The following is a 21,479-nucleotide window of genomic DNA, read 5'->3' on the forward strand; positions in this document are numbered from 1 at the left end:
GAAGATTAGCTAAGTTAACTAAAAATAATCAATAATCAATAAATGTTTATTAGCAAGTTATGGTACAACCACACCATGAAATACTGCAAAGTGCTGAGACAGAAGCAATGGTACAGAAAACTGTTCAAGCAACATTAGGAAGTGAAAATAATCAAAACATCCAGTAGGACGTATAATATGCTCTCATTGATTCAACGTAAGTTATACACATATGCATACCTGTATATACGTGTGTGTGTGTATATATATATATATATATATATATATATATATATATATATATATATATATATATATATATATATATATATATATATATATATATATATGCCTAGATAGTCTCAGGAAATACAAACACAAAACTATTAGGGCCTCGAGGGAGAAGAAAGGAGTCTTACTTCCTAATTTACATCTTCCGAGAAATTTGAATTTTTCATCATCATGCATTACTCATATAATTAAAAATAGTAAAAAAAAAAAAAAAAAACAAAACCACACAGAGAAAAGGGCAGCCCTGAGGCACCAGATCAGGTCAATTCCTGATTTAGAAATAAATCAGTTCTGGCTCTTGGGTCAGAAGGAAGAGAGGGTGAAGCAGCAGGAAAGAGAGGAAGCTGAGTCATTCCAAGTCCCAGACCTGTTCCCAAGGGGACCCGAAGCAATTCTTTCCCCACAGAGTGAGCAAACCCTAAGCAGGCTTCGGGGGACTGGGTGGCTGGGGGGGCCAAGGGCACAGACCCGGCCAGCTGGCCTCTGCCCGAGGGACCTACCTTCTGTAAGGACTGTCTCAGGAGCAGGGCCTGGGACGCTGCCGGGCCTGTCAGCCTCCAGGGAGCCAGGATCCCTTGGGCCAGCCTGAGAGCGGGCGTCCTCCTCTCGGACGGGGGCAGGCGTCCACCGGGGAATGTGAGAGGTGCCCTGGGAGATGAGCTCGTTCAGGTAATGCTCAATCACCTCCTTCCCCTGGAAGCCAGAGAGATCAGCGGCACATGAGCACCAGGGCAGGAGTGCAGGGGTAAGCACGTCAGCCTGGGCGTCACCCCACCTGGCTGCAGTCCCAGCCCTGACATGTGGCTATTGAGCAGTTGAAATGTGGCCGGTCCGAATGGAGAAGTGCTGTGAGTGTCAAATACAAACTGGATTTCCAAGAGTTGTACAGAACAAAAAAATGTAAAATAGTTCATTAATAAGTTTTCTATGGATAACACGTTGGATAAAATATATCATTAAAATGAATTACAGGAAAAGGCTTCTCTCCTCAGTGATGGGTCTGAGATCTTTACACAGCAACCATTTTAACCAGGACAAAGCCCCACAGAAAGCCCTTCCTTTGTCCAGAGTTCACTACACAAGCCCCAAACATCAGGGACCCTCAAGGTAATGATTATGGTACCTCCATTATGGGCCAGGTGGTTTCCACTCATTATCTTGTGTGTTATGGTCATTATGAGGATACCCATTCTGTGGATGAGAAGACTGAAGCCAAGGAAGGTTAAGGATTGATCTTGCCCCATGTCACTTGGGTTGTCAGGTGGCAGAGTGGGTTTTGTGTACCTTCCTCCTTGTGACTGACACAGGAGCCCACCCCTTACCCTCTTGACGTTGGCTGTGTACTGCTTCATGGCAATCTTCTCCAAGGCACTTTCAAAGCCAAAGAAGGACCGGATGTCAAGCGAGGCAGACTGCTCAAAACAAGTCCACTCTTCATTCTCGGGGTGGACCTGAAAGCCAGGCAGGGGTGATGACAAGGTCTCAGTGTGGGGGATGCAATGCCCCCTCCCCTGGGGCTCTCTTCGTGATGTGGGCCCAGCCAGAGCAGACAGCAGACAGCACCCTGGGGGGGAGCTGGGGGGGGGGTGCAGCAGCCTCGCCCAGAGAACAATGCAAAGTGTTAGAGAACAAAGAGCCTTCTTATGAAGGGACCCAAGAAAGTGGGTCTGGTATCTGCAGGCCTCTCCCTTAAAAACTATTATATAATGATATATTTAAATGAGTAATATATTTAATATATAATTATATATAAGCAAGTTATACCTAACTAGTATATATTTTAGAAATATTTTAAAGTATTTATATATGTTCTATATTTATATATAATATATATTTATTATTAAAAAAACAGATATAAGCAAGGACAAACTTTGTTGACACAACTACTATGCAGACCCAGGCTTAGTACTTCTCGAACTTCCATGGGCAGAAACAAGACCAGGGAGTCTGTTAAATATGCATATGCCTGGGCCGAATGGGTCCAGGGCGGGGCCTGGAAACCTGCATTTCCCAAGCAGCCTTGGTGATGCTGGGGCAGCTGTTGGCCAAACTCACTCTGAGAAATACTGCACTAAAAATGATTTATAAAACACTGCCACCCACTCTTNCCTACAGGTAAGAACTGAACATCCTGGGCCCAGTTTCTAGAAGGTCCCAAGAGGAGTTGGAGATGTGGAAAGAAAAAACGATGGGCATTTACTGGATACCTGCTGTATACTAGGCACCATGCCAAGTGCTGGGGACCGGCCAGATGAATAAGGTAATGCCCCCCTATGGAGAAGGCTCCCCCCAGAATACCTCTAATGCACTATAGTTAGGATGTTGGACTTATCATCATGAAAACTACCACTTGGGATCTAGCACAGGCTAAGGGGGCTTTACCTACATTATCACGTTTGCTCCTGCCGGCACCTGATGAAGCAGGTTCCGCTGGCAGATATGTAAGTGGTGGCCTGGGGAGGGGAAGCAACTTGCCCAACATCACTCAGCAAGAAAGTGGCAGAGATGGGCTGCATCCCAGCAAAGGCCTCCAGACTCCTCCCTCACTCCAGCCCCTGGGCCAGCAGGACCCTGCTCTTGCAGCCCCCATCCTCAGACTCCACTCATCCACTTCAGGGTCTTCACACATGCTGTTCCCACCCCAGAACTCTGTTCCCAGCCCTCTCACCTCTCACCTCACCTGTCAGCTCTCAGCTTCAGCGGTTCCTCCTCAGAGAGGCCTGAGGGACACTGTTACCTAAGAGTGCCTCTCCCCTTCCCTTCCCACATCCTGCCTGCTGGATCCCTTCTTAGCACTTGGGACAAAGTTGTAAGTATATGTGGACTTTTTTTCCTTATCTGTCTCCCACTGGAATGGGAGTTCTTGTGAGCACAATAGCCAGGCGAACTCGTCCACCACTGGGTGCCCTGGCAGGGTGCCTGGCACATAGTAGGTGCTCCATCAGTGTGTACTGGAGAACAATAATGATGACCCTTAATTATATTAAAAGGTAACACACCTACAGGGCTTTAAGTATGTGCCAGGCACTCTTCTAAGGGGTTTGGATAGTTTATTTCCTTTAATCCTTAGCACAAGCTATGTGGTAGGTGCGATCATTAATCTCATTTTAAAACAGTTGAAGAAACTAAATGAGGGTGCGTTTCATGGAGGAAGGAAAGGAGAGAGAGAAGAGAAAGGGGGAGGCAGGTTGCCAGGTTTCACCAACAAAACACAGGATGCCACATTTGAATTTCAGATAAACAATGACTAATATTTTGTGAAGTATGTCCCAAGCAGTATTTGAGAACACTTAAACAAAAAAGTATCAGCTGTGTATCTGATTGGAGACGTGAGCCAGTGTCCTGCATCTTATCAGACAAGGCCCTGGGGCCAGACGAGGGGGATGCTAGGCTGATGCATGGGGTGGGGGTGGGGGGCGCAGGCTCACAGTGTAGCTGCAGTTCTCATTGACCACTACGCGGCTGGCGAAGGTCTCGTTGTGGGCTTCGATGAGGAGGGTCCTCTCCCTCCAGTTCAACACGTTTCTCTGCATGAAGACTACATGCTCAACGCCCGCAATCTGCAAGGGAAGAACAGTGTGTGTGGGGGGGGGGGGGGGGGGGGCTTCAGGACATGGGGATTCACCGAGACCCCGGGCCTGCTCACCAGCTGGCCCAGATCCCTTCTCCACCCCCAGACCCTGAGACCCCCGGCACCTGCCCACTAGCCCTGGCCCTAGTCCCCAGCCCATCAGTCAGCCTGTAGGCCTTGGTCCTTCCCATTCCAGCCCTTGACCCAGACCCCGCCGCCCCCAACCCCAGTGCCATCCGGGCACCTACACTCACACACACTCCATCCACCACCTGAACCTTCCCCCAGGTCCCCAGGCCTCCCACCACTCCTCCCAGTCCCCTCCTCCGCGGGCCTTCCCCACCCCCAGCCCCTGGGACACTCCTCCCTGCCCACCTTCCGCAGCAGCCGTGGGGCCTCGACCCGCAGCCTGCAGCTTCGCTCCACCACGTGCACGGCCCCGTCGGGGCTGCGGGACTCACGCAGGACCTCGCTGCCCAGGAAGACAGGGATCTGTGGGCAGGTGGGGAAGCGCTTCTCGTAGGCCTGGGGGGCAGAGCAGGAATGAGTGCCAAGGGGGCTGGTGGCCCTAGAGGGGTCCACTGCTACTGGAGCCTGAAGTTCAACCCTCCTCCCTCCTGCTGCTGGGCTGTTGTCTCACTTACAAGAGCAGAAACGTGTATTCCTGGCCTAAAATAAGAGCAGTGACCACTGCTGTTTTACCAACAAGACATCATTTTAACACCTGTTTCAGAGTCGTGACACACGAGTGCATGAGCAATGATTTGACAAGTCACTCATTGGCTCTGCATTTGAGATTTCATCCTCAGAAGGAAGAGTGGGCCTGCCTGGGGCATTTTAAAAGAAGGCATCTTTCAGAAAAAAAACACTTGACATAATCCAACACCTCTTCATGACAAAAACACTGAACAAATGAACAATAGAAGGGAACTTCCTCAGTCTGATAAATCACAGTCAATATCATACTCAATGCTGAAAGATGGAATACTTTCCCTCCGAGAGCAGGAACAAGCCAAGGATGTCCACTCGGCAATGTGTGCTCAACATAGCTCTGGCAGTTAGAAAAGTAAAAGAAATAAAAAGCATCCAGACTGGAGGACAGGAGTCTGTGCCGAGTTCCAGAAGTAAAAGTAATAGGGCAAAGCCACTGTGGGGTAAGCCCGCATCCATGGCTGACTGTATCCAAGTGGGGTCTGCTCCAAGCGCCTGTCACAGCCCACGTGCCAGGCAATAGGGATCAAAGCAGCTCTAAAAATAGTGCCGGCATCTGAGGACAGCACCTCCTCCCCCATCGCTCAGGGCTCCTCCCAGCTCAGCTCAGAAGGGTGGGGGGGAGAAATGGGAACGGTGCCCGGTGCCCTTGGTGTCACCCCAGGCCCCACAAGGCCAGCCCAGTGTGTCTTCCTGCCATATGGAGAGCCTGGTTGCCTTGTACAGACACAGCAGACACAGCAGGGTTGGAATAAGGAGCCCTTGTTCCCTAGCGGAGAGTGCACCCCCAGCAAGCATCTGCCCCCTGAGGAGGGAGCTGTGTAGCAAAGTGGGCAGATCCTGTGGCGGTGGCCAGCTGCGGGGGTGGGAGGCCCAGCTCCACCTCCTCCCAACACAGGCAAGTCCTTTCCTCCTCTAAGCCTCTTTCACCACCTGGAAAATGGGTATCTACCAAGTTTGCCTCCCAGAGTATGAAACCAGCTTGGCTACCTATGCAGAGCCCGGCTCATTTAAAGCAACCAGAATTTTCATTCTCTAGGCAACGAGACTCAAACAACAGCAGAACACAGGTTTGCAAGAATGGCAGACAGCTCCCTACCAGCCATATCTGAGTACTCCCTTGTCACCAAATGTAGGGTGCATGTTCCAGAATCGGACAGGCTCAGTTCATGTCTCTGCTACTTTCTCACTGAGTGGCCTTCTGAGCCTCTGTTTGCTCATCTGTAAAATGGGGTGGATTCCCATTTGACAAATGAAAGAACTGGAACACAGAGAGGCTAAGTAACTTACCCAAGGTCACACAGGGAAAACTGGTAAACCTGAATTTAAATCTCAGCGTGGTCCAGTCCCCATTCCCTCAGGAAGGCTTTGCTCATTAGTCAGCCTGTTCTTCTAGGCACCTGGGCAACAGCCAGGCATTGTCCCCAGGGCCGAGTGGTCAGTATTTCCCCCTTCTGTACCCTTAGTACTTCAACTCCTACTCTCCTGTGGCCACACCTCCCCTGAATTTCTGCACTCCCTCTAACTATTCTACAGTCTCTCCTGCTTCCCAGATGAAATGACATACTCAGAACAGGCCTGGATGCCTGGAACATGTCCCACACTCCATACTGTGGCCCACCAGGCCCCAAGCAGTCTTTCCCACCAGACACCTTCACTCTGCTCCAGCCACACCAGCCTTGCTGTTTTGGGAACACATTCTTATGGGTTCAGTTATGCACCAACCCCTCTCCCTCCACCACCAACAAAATTCATGTGTCTTACCTAGTATCTGTGCATGTGACCTTATCTGGAAATAGGTCCTTGTAAATGTCATTTGTTAAGATGAGGTCATACTGGAGGGGGGCGGAGACCTCTAATCCAATATGGCTGATGTCCTTACAAAAAGGGGAAATTTGATCACAGACACTCATACAGGGAAAACACCATGTGAAGATAAAGGCACAGGTCTGGGTGATTCCTGTACAAGCCAAGGAATGCCAAAGATTACCAGCAACGCCAGAAACTAGTTGAAAGGCACGGAACAGACTCTCCCTCAAGCCCTCAGAAGGAACCAATCCTGCCAACACCTTGATTTCAGCCTTCTAGCCTTCAGACTGTGAGGTAAAAAGTTTCTGCTGTTTAAGCCACCCAGTTTGCGGTCTTTCTAATGTCAGCCCCAGGACACTAATGCACCTACCATCTGTTCCCACCACAGGGCCTTTGCATGAGGTGTCCCCTCTCCTTGGACCACTAAGCAGTTTACCTGACAGTAAAGGAGGAGGGAGGCCTGAGTAACTGGGGCTTCCAGAGGGTTAAGAGACCTGGATGGGGGGTTGAGGAGATGCTCTGGCTTGAGGGACTCATCCGTGCTGGTCCCTCTTCCTTGGACATCTTCCCCCACCTTCACCCTTGTAAGGCTGCCTCCTTCCCTATTCTGTCCTTTAAGCCTATTCATTTCCTTGATACCATTTATCACATCCTTTAGCCATATCCTAGCTTGCATGTGGCGTGCCGAAGGCGTGGGCTGCATGCTTTTCCGTAGCACTAACCCCATACGTGTCTGTCTCGGTTCTTGGCACACAGTAGGACTAATAAATGCCCACAAGCAAAGAAAAAAATAATTTCAACTTGTCGATGATCCAAAAAGCCCCCAAAAAATGTGTCCCGGGAGGGGAATGACAGGCTGGGGAGCCAGAGCGTTCAACTGAGCTTTACCAGGCTGACTTCCTGTTTTAACAAACCTCTAGTTAGAAGAGCTCCATCTGGAGCCGCCAGATAACGGTGGAGGGCGGAGAGCTGGTCAGCAGCAGAGGCTGCTTTGGCATAGTTTTCCCTGACCCTGAAAGGGAAAGTGCTACCTTCCTCAAGTAGCAACGACAGAGCTATGCCAGGCATTAGGGCAGGGAGCGGTCAGAGCTCAGGTCCCATCTGGAAGCCAGGGGCCCCTAAATAAAGAGCCCATCCTGGTGTTGTATCTCCTGCTGGAGAGTCCCTGGGGTTGTGAGGCCCAGACCGATATTTATGGGGCATTAACCACATCATTTCTTTGTACAGTGCCCCAAGATGGAAACTAGTACTTCCCCATTTTACAGATAGGCAAGTTGAGGCTTGGGAAGGCATCACACAGTCAGTAAGTGCTGGGGCTGGAGTGCAGGCCCATCTGACCTAGACCCCAGCCCTGAACCACCCTGTCCTGCTCCTCAGGGAACTTGGCTACATCACAAGTGTCAATAATCTGGAAATGCTGAGTCCTGCTGGCCTAAAACCTGTGAGTCAGGGGCATCTTTGCCTTTGGCACATCACAGGGTCTTATAGGACCAAACAGTCTACAGCAAACTCCCGATGAGCTCCTGTCCCCACAAATCAGGCCTGAACTGCTCTGTGCTGAACAAGCACATGGTTTGCCCGCCTCCCCCCCAAGAACACAAGGTAGCAGAAGGATTCGGTTACAGCCTTTCTGCCAGGTGGCTAGAGAGGGACACCCAAGCCTCCTCACTCAGAAAGGAAGCTGGTCCAAGGCCCAGAACCCGCCCATGCAGGGCCACAGCTGGGGTAGGCAGAGACCAGTGGAAACTTCCGCTGACTGCCTCCCTTGGGCCTCCATCCTGTAAAAATCCACAGTGACACACTTAGCATGCGGAGATGGGCAGCTGGACTCCTAGCCAGACCTGCCTACCTCCAGCTGGGTAACCTTGAGCATGGGCATGTCCCGCTCTCTCCCTTTAGGCTCATCTGTAAAGCAGAGTAATTCATTCCCAACGAGCACCTGGTTGTACCCGTTTCCCCTTTCCGTTTCCTTCATTTGTGCATCACAAGTGCATCACAACTGCTGACAAGAAGTCATCGGCCCCTGGCAGTGAGTTTTCCCCCTCCCACCAAATCCCTGGGGCTTGTCAAAAGGACACAGTCAACACTCAGTAGGCATTTACATGATGAGTGAGTGAATGACAGCATTCCATACTCATTAAGGGCACGGACTCTGGGGCTTGGGTCTAAATCTCTGCTCTGCTTCTTAGCAAATGTGTGGCCTTGAACGAGTTATCGAACTCTCAGTTCCTTAATGTACTCATTTGTTAAAGGGAGAATGAGAAAAGTAGCTACCTTGCTGAGTTGTGGGATGTGTGGAGGGGGAATAAAGGAGTCCGTTTTTGTAAAGCGCTGAGAACAGTGCCTGGCACAGCGTTCGTTCTACATAAGCATTTGTTAAATAAATTTAAATTTTAAAAAAGAGTGAGATTCTATAAAGTACAGAAAAGCTATTTCTGCTAATCACTTGACAGCTGCTGCCTCCTCCCCCAACCCCTCCATCCTTCCTGCTCTTCCTCATGCAAATTCAAAAAAAGCTGGAAGCCGCTTACCCCAAACCTTCCACCAAGAGTGTGGAAAGAAGATCCAAACTGGCCCAGTACTTTGCCTTCCCTTTCCATGCTGCAGGCGGGATTCAGGACACTGAGCACCGTGTGACCTCCCACAAGGCACACGCCTCCTGTCACGCTCCTCAGGAGCCTTCCTGGATGACCCGCACCTGCCCCCTGCAAGCTTGGGAGACCCCAGGACAGATGAGTATCGATTCTCTCAGCTCCCCCAACTTTTTTTTTTAAATTGAGATAGAATTCTCATACCATAAAATGCACCCCCCCTTTTTTCTTTTTAAGATTTTGCTTATTTACTTGAGAGAGAGAGAGCACAAGCAGGGGGAGTGGCAGAGGGAGAAGCAGCCTTCCTTGTTAAGCAGGGAGCCCAATGTAAGAGTCGATCCCAGGACCCTAAGCTCATGACCCGAGCAGAAGGCAGACACTTAACCGATTGAGCCACCCAGGTGCCCCTAATATGCACACTTTTAAAGTGTTCGATTCAGTGGGTTTTAGCACATTCACAAAGTTGTGCGTCCATCACCACCATCTAATTCCAGAACATGTCATCACCCCCCAAAAAAATTCCCTACCCATTATAGTCAACCCCTTAGTACCCCACCCCGGCCCTAGGCAACCACTAATTCACCTTCCATCTCTGCAGATTTGCTTTTTCTGCACATTCCATAGGAGTGGAACAATACAGTATGTGGCCTTTTGCGTCTGGCCTCTCTCACTGAGCATCGTGTTTTCAAGGCTCATCCACATTGTGGCAGGTGTCAGTGCTCCATTCCTTTTCATGGTTGAATCATATTCTACTGTAGGATTCCCCCCAGTTTTGGCCAAGTTGCTTAGCTAGAGCTTGGGGGATGACACATCAAACATCTGATGGCAGCAGTGTCACCCCAGCTGATGAAGGGTAGCGGTTGTGGTAGAACCAGGGCAACACACCACTGGAGCCTTTTGACTGCTGTATACAATCTATAAAAACGGGTGTGCTGCAGGGTCCCGTAGCTGGACAACCTGCTGCTATTCTAGGTCAAAGCCGGCTCGCAGACACAAAAGATGGAGACGAAGGGGCAGAAGGACCCTGCAGCCAGGGCACCTGGACGCAGTGAGGGGACAAGGCTCAGGTGTGGGTGGCCAGGCAGAAGCAAAGCATGAGGTTTAGATGCTGCCTCTGCCACTTGCCGGCTGGGTGACCTTGACTTAACCTCTCTGAGACTCAGTCCCCTCAAAAAAAAAAAAGAAAAAGAGAGAGAAAGATAGAATGATGGTGATACCTACTTCGTAAGGACTACAGTAAAGATTAAAGGTAGGTAATACATTTAAGGCACTAAGCACAGGGCCAGACATGACATCGTAGACATTTTTAAATGGACAAGAGGAAACCAACAGGGACTTGAACAGATATTTGTACAGATTCATTCACAGTGGCCAAACTGTAGAAACATCCCAAGTGTCCTTGGACGGAGGCATGCATAAACGAAATGTGGCCTGTCCATACGGTGGAATATGATTCAGCCATAAAAAGGAAGGCAGCCCAGACACCTGCTACAGGACGGACAAACCTCAAAAACATCGCGCTCAGTGAAAGCACCAGACTCAAAAGGACACGTACTGCCAGGCTCCGCTTGTATGAGGTCCCTGGAATAGTCAGACTCGCTGGCAGAGACTAGAAGGGTGGATGCCAGGGGCTGGGAGGGGCAGGAGGGATGGGGAGTTGGTGTTTAATGGGGGCACAGTGTCAGTGTGGGAAGACGAAAGAGTTCTGGGGATGGATGGTGGTGAGGGCTGCACAACACGATGAATGTGCTTAATGCTCAACTGAACCATACACCTAAAAATGGTCACGATGGGAAATTTTGCATTATGTATATTTTATCACATTTGGTTGTTTTTGGAAAAAAAGAGTAAGCCATCTCCTGTGTGGTTAACAGCCCTGCTGGGAGCATCGACTGTGATTTGGAGTAGAATGTTGTATCTGTGTGTTTGTTTCTAGTCAGCACCTCTGGCTCTATGTCTGTTTTCTTCGCCACTGGATTCCCCAGTGCCCTTGTACAACACCTGGTGCTCTAGACACCTGGCCAATATTTGCTGAAGGGAGGGAGGGAGGGAGGGAGGGAGGGAGGAAGGAAGGAAGGAAGGAAGGAAGGAAGGAAGGAAGGAAGGAAAAAGGGAGAGAGGGAGGAAGGGAGGGAGGGGGGGAGGAAGGGAGGGAGGAGCAGGTGTTGGGGAAAGAAAGCAGGAAGTTGGAACCGTTGACATAGATCTGCCTGGAAGAGCAGGTGGAGCAGCACAGAACCCCCATCCCCCATGAGTGGGCTCCGTCTGCACCTGCCAGTCCGCGGTGGCAGGCCCAGCGGGTAACCTGTGCCCGTGTATTGCCATTTATGCTCCACCTCCCCAGAGCTGAGTCCTTGCAGGTGCCTACGGCACAGGTGAATAAATGCCTGAGTAGTTCCCATCTGTGGTCATGAGAGGCGTGCAGCCGCCCCTCTTGGCCGATCAATCAGCCCCAAACAAGGTGCCAGAGAATACTTCTGCCTGCTTTTCAGTTTCCCGGTCCTGAGGCTGTAGCATGGGGCGCCATTAGTGGAGCCTAGGTAGTATTCGTTCCTATTCTATCCCTTCTTTGCAAGAATCGGATTTGGATGTCCCTCTGCCCAGGCCAGGACTGTGTCTCTGCCTGGTGAGGTCACCCCATCAGAACGCCTGGCCTCTCCGGCACTGCGGGGTGGAACATGTAGCCTGGCCGCCCCACCCAGCAACTGCACACAAACCTGGATCCTCACCCACGCGTGGGGAGCAGGCTGGAGGAAACTCTCCTCCTCTGAACACACTCTGTGCCCACAAACTTCCAGGATCAGCTGGTGCCCTTGATAGTTCAGGGAGGGGCTGGGAGACAGAGAGGCCAAGCCCAGAGCATCTTGACATTTAGCAGTATGTCAGGATCTTGATGGGAGGGTAACACTATTTGAGATTTTTCAAGTGTCTCAGGAATGTGCCCAGCCTCTGTCACCTCTGCTTCCCCACGTTCTCCTGGCTTCTGGGATGGAAAACCCCCTCCAATCCACTTAAAGCCTAAATCTGATCATGTCACTCATGCTTAAAGCCTTCCAAAGCTCCCAAGGTCCTTGAACAGACAAATTGAGCCTGCCAATCACTTTCTAATTCACACTGGAGCCCAAATGAGCCACATTTATTTCTTCAGAAAGGTCTCCTCCTTCTCTGCAGACAGTGGGCGCATCTGCCCTTGGCAAGGCTCAGCCTGAATGACCTAAAAGACCTTCGGCTGGTGATCAATGGGCCCTTCCCCATGTTCCTACAGCACCCTGTGCATTCCCTATTAGGAATCATTCTACATGGCATTTGCCTGGTTCCTGTCTCTCTCTTTCTCTGTCAAACACACACACACACACACACACACACACACACACACACACACACACACTGCAAGCCCTGTGTGGGCAGGAAGGGATGGTGTCAGGAGAACCAGAACAAGATAGACATAGTCGCCACCTTTCTGAAGCTTACTTGAATGAGAAAGGCCCATATATAAACAAGCAAGGAAACAAACGAACGGAATCATGATGCATTTCAAAAAGGGCTAGGAATCCACTATGTTGTAGCCCCTACACCTAGCATGCTGCTTAGCACACAGTGAAACTTAATAAATATCTGTAGGTTGCATACACGAACATGTGTGTGAAATAATATTTGCATAAAGGAATGAATGAGGACCTAAAATTTGCTTCTGAAATCCTAAGATCACTTTGCTGGGCAGTGGATCGCCTGTGTTCTCCCAGCCCAAATCCAGAACGCGTCAGGTCCCTGTAAGCAATCCAGGATGGAAAATGTCGCTTCCCTTAATCTGTTAGCAACAGGATCAGATGATGGGCTCCAGGGAACTAATTTAAACTCATTTAAATAAGGCCCCTGCTGCTTTGTTAAAACTATGTCCATAACAACGGGTCCAACTGTAACTGCTCTGGCCTGACCTGCAAGGATTTACCTCTAGATGCTGCTCCTTATTAATAACCCATTTGCTAAATTACAAGCTGTTTACCAATACAAAAGGCCAGGTCTTTAAATATTTTAACACTTAATTGCTGACGACAGCTCTCACCTCCGTAACCCTTCCTCTGTGTGAAAAGCCTACTGCTAAGGAAATTCTACTCCCAGCCATCTTCCTTCTTTGGATTTGCAGAATCTGAGACAAGCTGAAGTCACGGGGCTTGGGAGCCCCACTGGGATCCCGGGGCAGTGCCTGGACAAGAGGCAGCCAGATCATTCCTGAAGCTGCTGTGGCCGCTGGTGCACAGGTGTTTACGGAACATCGGCGCCAGCATCTGGAAAGTCTGGCTCTGAGCACAGGCTATCGGGTCAGATTTCCCTAAATTCAAATCTCTGTCATTTACTGATGATGCCATTTACTGAGCCTAATGGGCTGAATTATGTCCCCCCAGAAAAGGTATGTTGGAGTCCTAGCCCCAGGCACCTCAGGATGTGAACTTATTGAGAAAGAGGGTCTTTACAGAGGTAATCAAGCTAAAATGAGGTCACTAGAGTGTACTTATAAATCCGATATGACTGATGTCCTTCCTTATGAAAAAGGAAATTTGTGTGCCCAGAGGCACACACACATAGGAAATATGCCGTGTGAAGTTAGGAGTTAGGCCACCACAGGCCAAGAACTACCAGAAGCCAGGAGAGAATCCTGGAACAGATCCTTCCAAAGCACTTCAGAGGAAGCCCAGTCCTGCTGACACCTTGATCTCCAATGGCTGGCCTCTAGATTTCTGTCATTCTAAGCCACCCAGTCATGGTGCTTTGTTACATAACCCTAGCCAATGAATATACTGCCTATGCGATAGTCTCCGTACCCTCTGTAAACCTTAGTTTTTCTTCCCACTACAGCCAAGGCTGTCATGAAAGTTCCTGCCTCTGAGCGGGCCTCAAGGGCTGGGCACACAGAGTTTGGTGGGTAACTGCTGCCGAGCTCCATCATCATCGGCTGCCCCCACCCCCAGGAGGCCAGGGTCTGTGGGTTCTGCCTGTGCTCCCCTCTGTGGGGTCCTGATGGAGTGCAGGCATTCAGGACACAGTCCTGGTGGTAACAATCCCAGCCAGACCACTCACTGGGCCCAGATATCACCCTAAGGAGTTGAGATCCTCAGCTCTAAGAAATGACAGAGTTCCTGATTGGGAATGTAAATTCTGGAGCTGAACTGCCTGCAGTTAAGTCCCCACCTGCCTCATGTTTGCTTTGTGGCCTCGGGCAATCCATTCATCCTTCCCATGCCTCAGTTTCCTCCTCTAGTAGAATGGTGCTACCCACAGAACCTATCTCTTGGGGTGCTTAGGAGAAGTACATGACTTAATATTTGAAGGGGCCCAGAACAGTGCCTGGGACGTCATAAGCACTGTGAACACGTTTATTAAATAACATTTAAAATAGTATATGCCTAAACCCACAAACGATCACTACCATTCATGGCAGGGATTTCTTCGGAAAGAGTATGTCCACACAAAAACTTGGGCCGCAGTGATCATAGCAGCGTTATTCGTAATAGCCCAACATTGGAAAGCATCCATCCACTGATGAGTGGAAAACAAATGTGGTCTATCCAGGCAACGGAATATGACTCAGCCATTAAAAGGAACCTTGGATGAACCTTGAAAACATGATGCTGAGTGAGAGAAGCCCATCACCAAGGGCCACATGTTCTATGATTCCACTTACATGAAACGTCCAAAACAGGCAAGTGCACAGAGACAGAAAGTAGACTAGTGGTTGTCAGGCGCTGAGGGTGTAGGGATTGGAGAGGACAGCAAATGGGCACAGGGTTTCTTTTTGGGGCGATGAAAATGTTCTAAAACTGACGGTGGTGATGACTATACAACTCTATGAATACTAAAAACCCCTGACTTGTACCTTTTAATTGGGTGTGTAAGTTATAGCTCAATAAAGCTGTTAGAACAATAAATAATAACAATAAACCTAAACAATATTTCACCAGCATGAACAATGCACTAGGCCTTGTCCCTTCATTTAATCCTCACTTCTACTCTCAGAGGAGCAGGAGGCTTAATTATCCTCCATCTTACAGCTGAGAAACTGGAACAGGGACCCAGCTGAAGGATCTGGCTCTTCACCACCATCCGCCTGGGAGGAGAGCCCAGATAACCCGGAATCCATTCACAACAGGCTGTAGGCTGACCAGAGAGTGGTCAGAGGACCACCGTCTTGTGGTGACTTCGGTGCTCAAGGGACCACCGTCTGAAGTCCAAGACATGGCCTTTGTGTTCTATGCGCGAAGACCCCACCACCACCTTCTGGGACCCCACATACAAAGGGACCAAAGACCTCCCCAACCTTGGATACACAGCTACCTCCATTGTCTTCATTTTACCGAGATAATACAAGCTCACTGTTTTGAACCAAATAATACAGAATACAATCAAGAAAGAAGAAAGCAAACGTCCTTGGGATCCCACCCTTCAGAAACAGAATTCACATCAGGGGATTTGGCCCAAGGAGAGAGACACCCCTTCACTGGATTAGTTACATTTTTGAAATGAAAGAGGAAAAAAAAACTTTTTTTGGTAATTTTTTAAGCTCAGTCTAGAAAGGTTGGCTCAGTGCTATTTTATAACCAATTCCTTGAGCCCAGTTTTAGTCATTTTTGTGTTTGTGGCTGGTGGACTTCTGCAGCAAGGAATGCTTCAATTCTCAAGTCAGTTTTGTTAAACAGAAAAACCAAAGGCCAGCTCAGCTGGTCACTCGGATGCACTGAGAATAGCTGAGTCCATCTGAAACTTCCCTGGCATCTGACCCAGACTAAGGGCAAGTGTTCAGCTGAGAAACAAAGACGGACATTAAGTGCAGAAAAACACTTTTGTGCCCACACAGCATGCAAGTTATGTTGAGTTATGCAGCTATTTTGGGGACAATAATGTTTTGTAAACAGTCGGCAAATGACTTTGTCAGTAAGTTGCAGAGGTTTGGGGCCCTTTCACCAACAAGGATTGTATGGAAGATAAGGAAACATGGGCAAGGCTGTCCCTTTGAGAAATACAAATAAATTAATGGAGATACATATAATAAGTATCTGAAAACCTTTGTTTCCTACTGTACCCATAAGCCTCTATGCATCCATACCTAGGGATTGTTAACAGCTAGGGGAGTAAAGGGAGTCCTGCCTTCATTTATGAAACAGGAAGCGTACAAAATATGCTTAACATACTCTGGTAAAATCAATGTGAATACTTTACTAGTCTTTTTTTTTTTAAAGATTTTATTTATTTATTAGAGAGAGAGACAGCCAGTGAGAGAGGGAACGCAAGAAGGGGGAGTGGGAAAGGAAGATACTAGTCTTATTAATACAGAATTAAGTGCTACTTTAGCCGGCATGTTTTAAAGTGCAATAATTGCAAATATTTTTGAGAATCCTAAATATGCTAAATTAAATTTACACTTATTAAACTCATGCAATAATGAAAGAGTATTAGTTTTCCATTTTACAGGTATTTGTCTCAGTTTCATGGTAGAGAACCACAGGGTTCTGGATTGTCCCAGAAAGTGGGGACGGTGTCTTTCTTATTTTAAATGAATGAATGAACGAGTCCTAGGGTCTTAGAATATTTGAGCTGCTAGAGGCTTAGATGGAGGACAAGTATTTCTATTAAGCTGCCAATTATTGTCTATTTGGTATGGACCAAGCTCTGTGTAGTACACCTGCCCCCCACCCTCCAATCCCCCTACGTTATAATATATATTATAATATATATATTTATAACCTATATATACAAAATCTTTATTCCTCATGACAACCGTGTGAAGTGCACATAATCATCCCCCATTTCACAAATGAAGAAACCAAGGCTCAGAGAAATTCAGTAATTTTGCAACAGGACACAGCCAGAGCACAGCAGAGCTGCAGCAAGGACCCATCGCTTCTGACTCTTCATCATCCCCTGGTGTCCCACCCTCATTACAAATGAGGGAAAGTCACACAGAATCAGGGGTCACTCACCGCCATGACCAGCTCAAATGGGTACTTGTAGATGCGGACAGGAGACTGGTACTTCTGCACCATGTTCTTGCAGGAGCGCCAACAGAGGCCACCCAAGCAGGAGTGAGCACGGAGCCTGGGTGACAGGTGACTGGTAAGTTAGCAGCTCCCTCCACCTGAAACAAGAACCCTGCCCACTGCTTCCCCAAGCAAGGGGCAAGCCCAGCCCCCTCAGTCTCCACCCACACATTTCCCCAGCCCTTAAAGCAAAGGGGCTGATGTGATCACCAAATTACTCTGAGCCAGGCCCCAAACACCTGCCCTGTCCATTACCCACTGCTCCAGATCACACTCATCCCTCAAAGAGCAATAAGTACCCAAACTTTCCTTAGTCCCCACCCCTTCACACCAAGGCCCCCAGCAGCACCCCTCACTGCCAAGCACATGGAAACACACATTTGCAACTCTTATACTCCCACAATTCATCACCCACCCACGCACCCCACAGCTCGCCAAAAACGTCATGACCCTATAGATCCCCAAGTATCATTGCATCTGCCTTCCCATTTTCCTCCAAGATACCCTGACATAAACACACAGCCTTCACTAAATTTCACATGCACTGTCTCTGTCACACACACACACACACGGGCACACATGCACGACCCACCTCCCACACGGGACTGCCCTTCACACACATGCAACTTTGCACATACACTCAGCTCCTTGGAGCTCACTCCTACCTAACTCCACGCACGTACCAGGTATGCACATGCACGCACACACGTATGCACTCGCAGGCTCCCGCAGCCCTACTCACCCTCGCCCTCCGAGTCTCCGGGGACGTAGCCCCGGGGGCAGTACGGAGCTGAGTCCGCCGGGGCGCCCCGCGGACGCCTGGCCCGGAGCGCAGCGTCTGGGGCGAGGCCCGACCGCGGCCGCCCAGTCTGGGGCGTCCTGCCTTGCTCTTCCTGGGGCCCGGCCAGCCTGGGAGGGGCCTGCAGGGCGGGAGCGAGACCTGCCTGGCGGGAGTGCTCCAGGACCTGGGACAGCGGAGAATCCGGCCTGGCCCCGCCCCTGGCCTGGCCCCGCCCATGCCGCCCTGCTTCGGTCCCGCCCAGATTTCCAGGGCCCGTGAATGGTCCTGTCCTAGCCTCGCCCTAGTCTTAGCCCCTCCCTTCCTTTATTTATCCCCCGTTTGCCTTCAGCCCAGCCCGGCCCCTTCTCAAGATTGGCCACGCCTCAGGTAGGCCCCGCCCCCACACTGGTCCCTCCCGGAAGACTCCCAGCCTCGAAAATGGCCCAGCCCCGGGAAGACCCCGCCCCACGGCTCCACCTCCAGTCAAGCTCTGCCCCCACGCGGACCTTTGCCCCGCCCACCCCCTCCCTTCTTAGTAAGGTTTACTTTCATACTCTGATTACCCTGGTCGCCTAGTCTCTGAGCCCCGCCCCTCCCATGCGCTACTTCTAGAGCCCTACAGGCTCTGCCCCAAGCCCCGCCCCTTCATGCATCATTCATTCATCTGCGTAGGCTTACAGAGCACCTACTAAATGTCAGGCCCTTCCAGGTACTGGAGAGTCATTAAGTGAACAAAACACAAAAATCCTGCCCTCCTGGAGCTTACACTCCTGGGGGATCATACATTAAATAAATAAGGCAAATAGTATGTAAGATGGAGAAAAATACCAAGGAGAAAAAAGCAGGCAGGGAAAGTTTCAAGAAGTGAATGAAGCGAGGGTACAGTTTAAAACAGAACGGACTGGGGCCTCCCTGGGAGGGTGACATTTGGCCATCATCTCCTTTTAGCTCATATCCAAACCATCTAGCCCTCTCACGATCCCCAGGGAACCAGCCTCCCTTCCAAAGCCCTCTCTTTCCACTCCCCACCTATCCGGCCTGGAAGAGCCAACATGCTGGCTGTGGACAACCCTATCATTCGTGTATTCATTCACTGGACATTTACTGAGCACCTACTATGTGCCAGCACTGGAGGACTTCACCCATTCACAAGGGGGAATCAGGCAGACGCGCCTGCCCTCGCGTGGCCCACAGTCCTGGACATGAAAAGGGTGTGACAATGCTCTGTTTAGCAAATACAAACGCCTTTGCATCCTATGGTAATCAGCCCTTGTTCGTTTCCTTTCTAGCATGTGTCACACTCTAATCATTTATTCATTCATTTTATTTATTTGTGCGTTATTGACTGTCCCGGGAGACTGTGAGCTCCGTAAGTCAGGGACCATGTCTGTCTTATTCATCTGCCCCCAGGTCCGCAGGACCTTACTGGGTACCGGGCGCACAGTAGGTGCTCAGTGCCTTTTTTTCAATTAAAGTTACCAACAATGGAAATGGAGCGCAAAGTTGCCATCCCTGCCACAAGGTGGCAGCAAACGACAGTCCACGACTCCAGGGTCCTCACACCAAGGGGAGTTGTTGCAGGCGACCGGGTCCACGGATGTTTCGCGGTACCCGGAGCTGAGCAAGGAAACTAGCATGCTTGTCCTAGGCGTCCGTGCCGTGCGCGTAGTGAGCACTAACACTTAGCTGTTGTTACAGCACGGAAGGCGCTAAATTAGCATTAAGTAACCGCAGAGCGGGATGTTTACACCTAGAAAGATGGGGCGGAGCAGTCTGTCCCAAACCCTTCAGCTCCTCCGACTCCTTTCAGCAGAGTGCATGTTAAAATGCAGATTCCCGGGCACCGCTCAGAGGAGTCTAGGAATCTTCCTGTTTAACAAGTTCCCCAAGTGATTCTTCTTTAAGTGGACAGGTGTGGTGCTGGCTGACAGATCGTGGGGGGTCCTTCCAAGCGCTTGGGGATCCTGGAGTGCTCGGACTAAAGGCCAGCCCCGAGCCGGAGGCGGCGTGCTCATACGCGGGGGAGGTCCGCTCGCCAGAGCTCCTCCCAGATGTGGGTGTGCTTCCACTCCAATTCACTCCCTTTCGGTTCTGGCAGAATCTTGGCTACCCACCCACACACGTGTCTCCTTTGCCACAGAAGGTGACAGCTTGGGGGAGCAGGAGCGGGCGTGGGAGTTGCAGGGAGCGGGACAGGAAGAGCCCCAGGAGGAGAGGAGAGGCCCTGAGACTGCGGGGGAGGCCTCAAGTTTCCGCGCCTCCCCCGCCCCCAACCGGTGGGAATGAGACACGCGGGGGGGAGGGGGGGCGACTGCCGGGTGGGTTCGGAAACCTCAAAGTGGAAAATGCGGCCCAAAGTGGAGACCCTAACTCCCTCCTCCTCCAGCTCGAGGGAAACGAATTAATAATAGCAGAGCCCAGCACGTGTTACCTATTATGAGCACCATTCTGTTACTAATTATTCCTACCATCTATTGAGCATTTATTTGGCACGTGCTGTTCCAGGCACCGTTCTAAGGCCTTACAAACATTTAATCCTCAAAATCAACTCCTGCAGTGATGGAAGTGTTTCGGAACTCCGTAGAGTGGTCGTTGCCCAACATTATGAATGCGCTCAATGCCACTGAATTATACACATCGAAATGGTTAATATTAAAATGGTTAGTGGTTATGTTATATGATTAGTATCTAAATTTTTTAAAAAGAACTTTTAAGATCAAAACTATTTTAATCTTCATTTTAAAGATAAGGAAACTATGGCACAGAGAGATTGAGTAACTTGCCCAAGGTCACACAGCTACTAAGAAACTCAAACCCAGGACTCTAGTTCTCCAGTGCCTTCTTCTGCCTGGGACTATAGCTGAATTACCCAGAAGATATGATTTTCCAGCCTCGACTGTAAAGATATCCAGGCATCTTGTTCTGGGCTAAGGAGGTACTCCAAGGATGGGCTGGTTCCATGCGGTCTGGCGGGTGGGGAAGGTGAGAGGTCAGTCCCAGGGGTGGGACCTTCGACCTCTAACTGCTGCTTCCTACTTGGCCTGCGGGAATGACCAAGCCAAAGCTGTCTTGTGGCGAGGTAATTTTTGAAAACTCTAGAAACCCCACCCTAAATCTCTGAATATCTCCCCCACAGATGGGCCCCTGTCACAGGAAATTCAACCATTAGTAATGCATTTATTTAAGTAAAAAGCACCGGGCCCAAATGTAGATATCCTCAGAATGCGTCCTGCGGGGAGATGTCCTCAGTTGGATAGCTTTGTATGACACCAAGAACTGATGGGGTGAAGAGGGGGTTGAGAGTAAGAGGATCCAAAGTCCAGACCCTTGTGGGGACACAAGTGGCCCTTGATGTGGGCCCTGGAATACATGAGGGCCCTGGGACGATGCTGAAGCTGGAGAGGTTGGGGCATTTTTAAAATTGTGGTTAATATACATAAAAGTTATCATCTTAGCCATTTTTAAGTGTACAATTCAGTGGTTTTTTGTACATTCACAAGGTTGTGCAACTATCCACCACTATCCAGTCCCAAAACATTTTCATCACCCCAAAAGGAAACCTGTATCCATCAAGCAGTCCCTCCTCCTTTCTCCCTCCCCCAGCCCCTAGCAATCCCCAATCTGTTTTCTGCACCACATCTCATTTGTCCCAGAGCTGCCTCTATTTCCTCTCCCTTCTCAGAACAGGTCTCAGGAACCTCCTGGATTTGGGAATC

The 21,479-nt window shown here is 49.8% G+C and overlaps 1 protein-coding gene across 1 annotated transcript in view; it reads right to left on the reverse strand.

Moving 5' to 3' along the window:
* SEC14L5 (SEC14 like lipid binding 5) overlaps positions 1 to 17,937 on the reverse strand; it is a 39,183-nt gene extending 21,246 nt beyond the window's left edge. Inside the window, exons 1-6 of the mRNA XM_040635363.1 lie at positions 17,725 to 17,937; positions 16,926 to 17,040; positions 4,217 to 4,366; positions 3,699 to 3,830; positions 1,593 to 1,721; positions 771 to 963 (exon numbers count right to left, since the gene is read on the reverse strand). Of these exons, the coding sequence (XP_040491297.1) occupies positions 771 to 963; positions 1,593 to 1,721; positions 3,699 to 3,830; positions 4,217 to 4,366; positions 16,926 to 16,988 (667 nt within the window). The 5' untranslated portion in view covers positions 16,989 to 17,040; positions 17,725 to 17,937. The remainder of the gene's footprint in view (positions 1 to 770; positions 964 to 1,592; positions 1,722 to 3,698; positions 3,831 to 4,216; positions 4,367 to 16,925; positions 17,041 to 17,724) is intronic.
* Positions 17,938 to 21,479: the final 3,542 nt, after the last annotated feature.

This window comes from Ursus maritimus, unplaced genomic scaffold (assembly GCF_017311325.1).
Source record: "Ursus maritimus isolate PB19 unplaced genomic scaffold, ASM1731132v1 scaffold_2, whole genome shotgun sequence".
Lineage (NCBI taxonomy): Eukaryota > Metazoa > Chordata > Mammalia > Carnivora > Ursidae > Ursus > Ursus maritimus.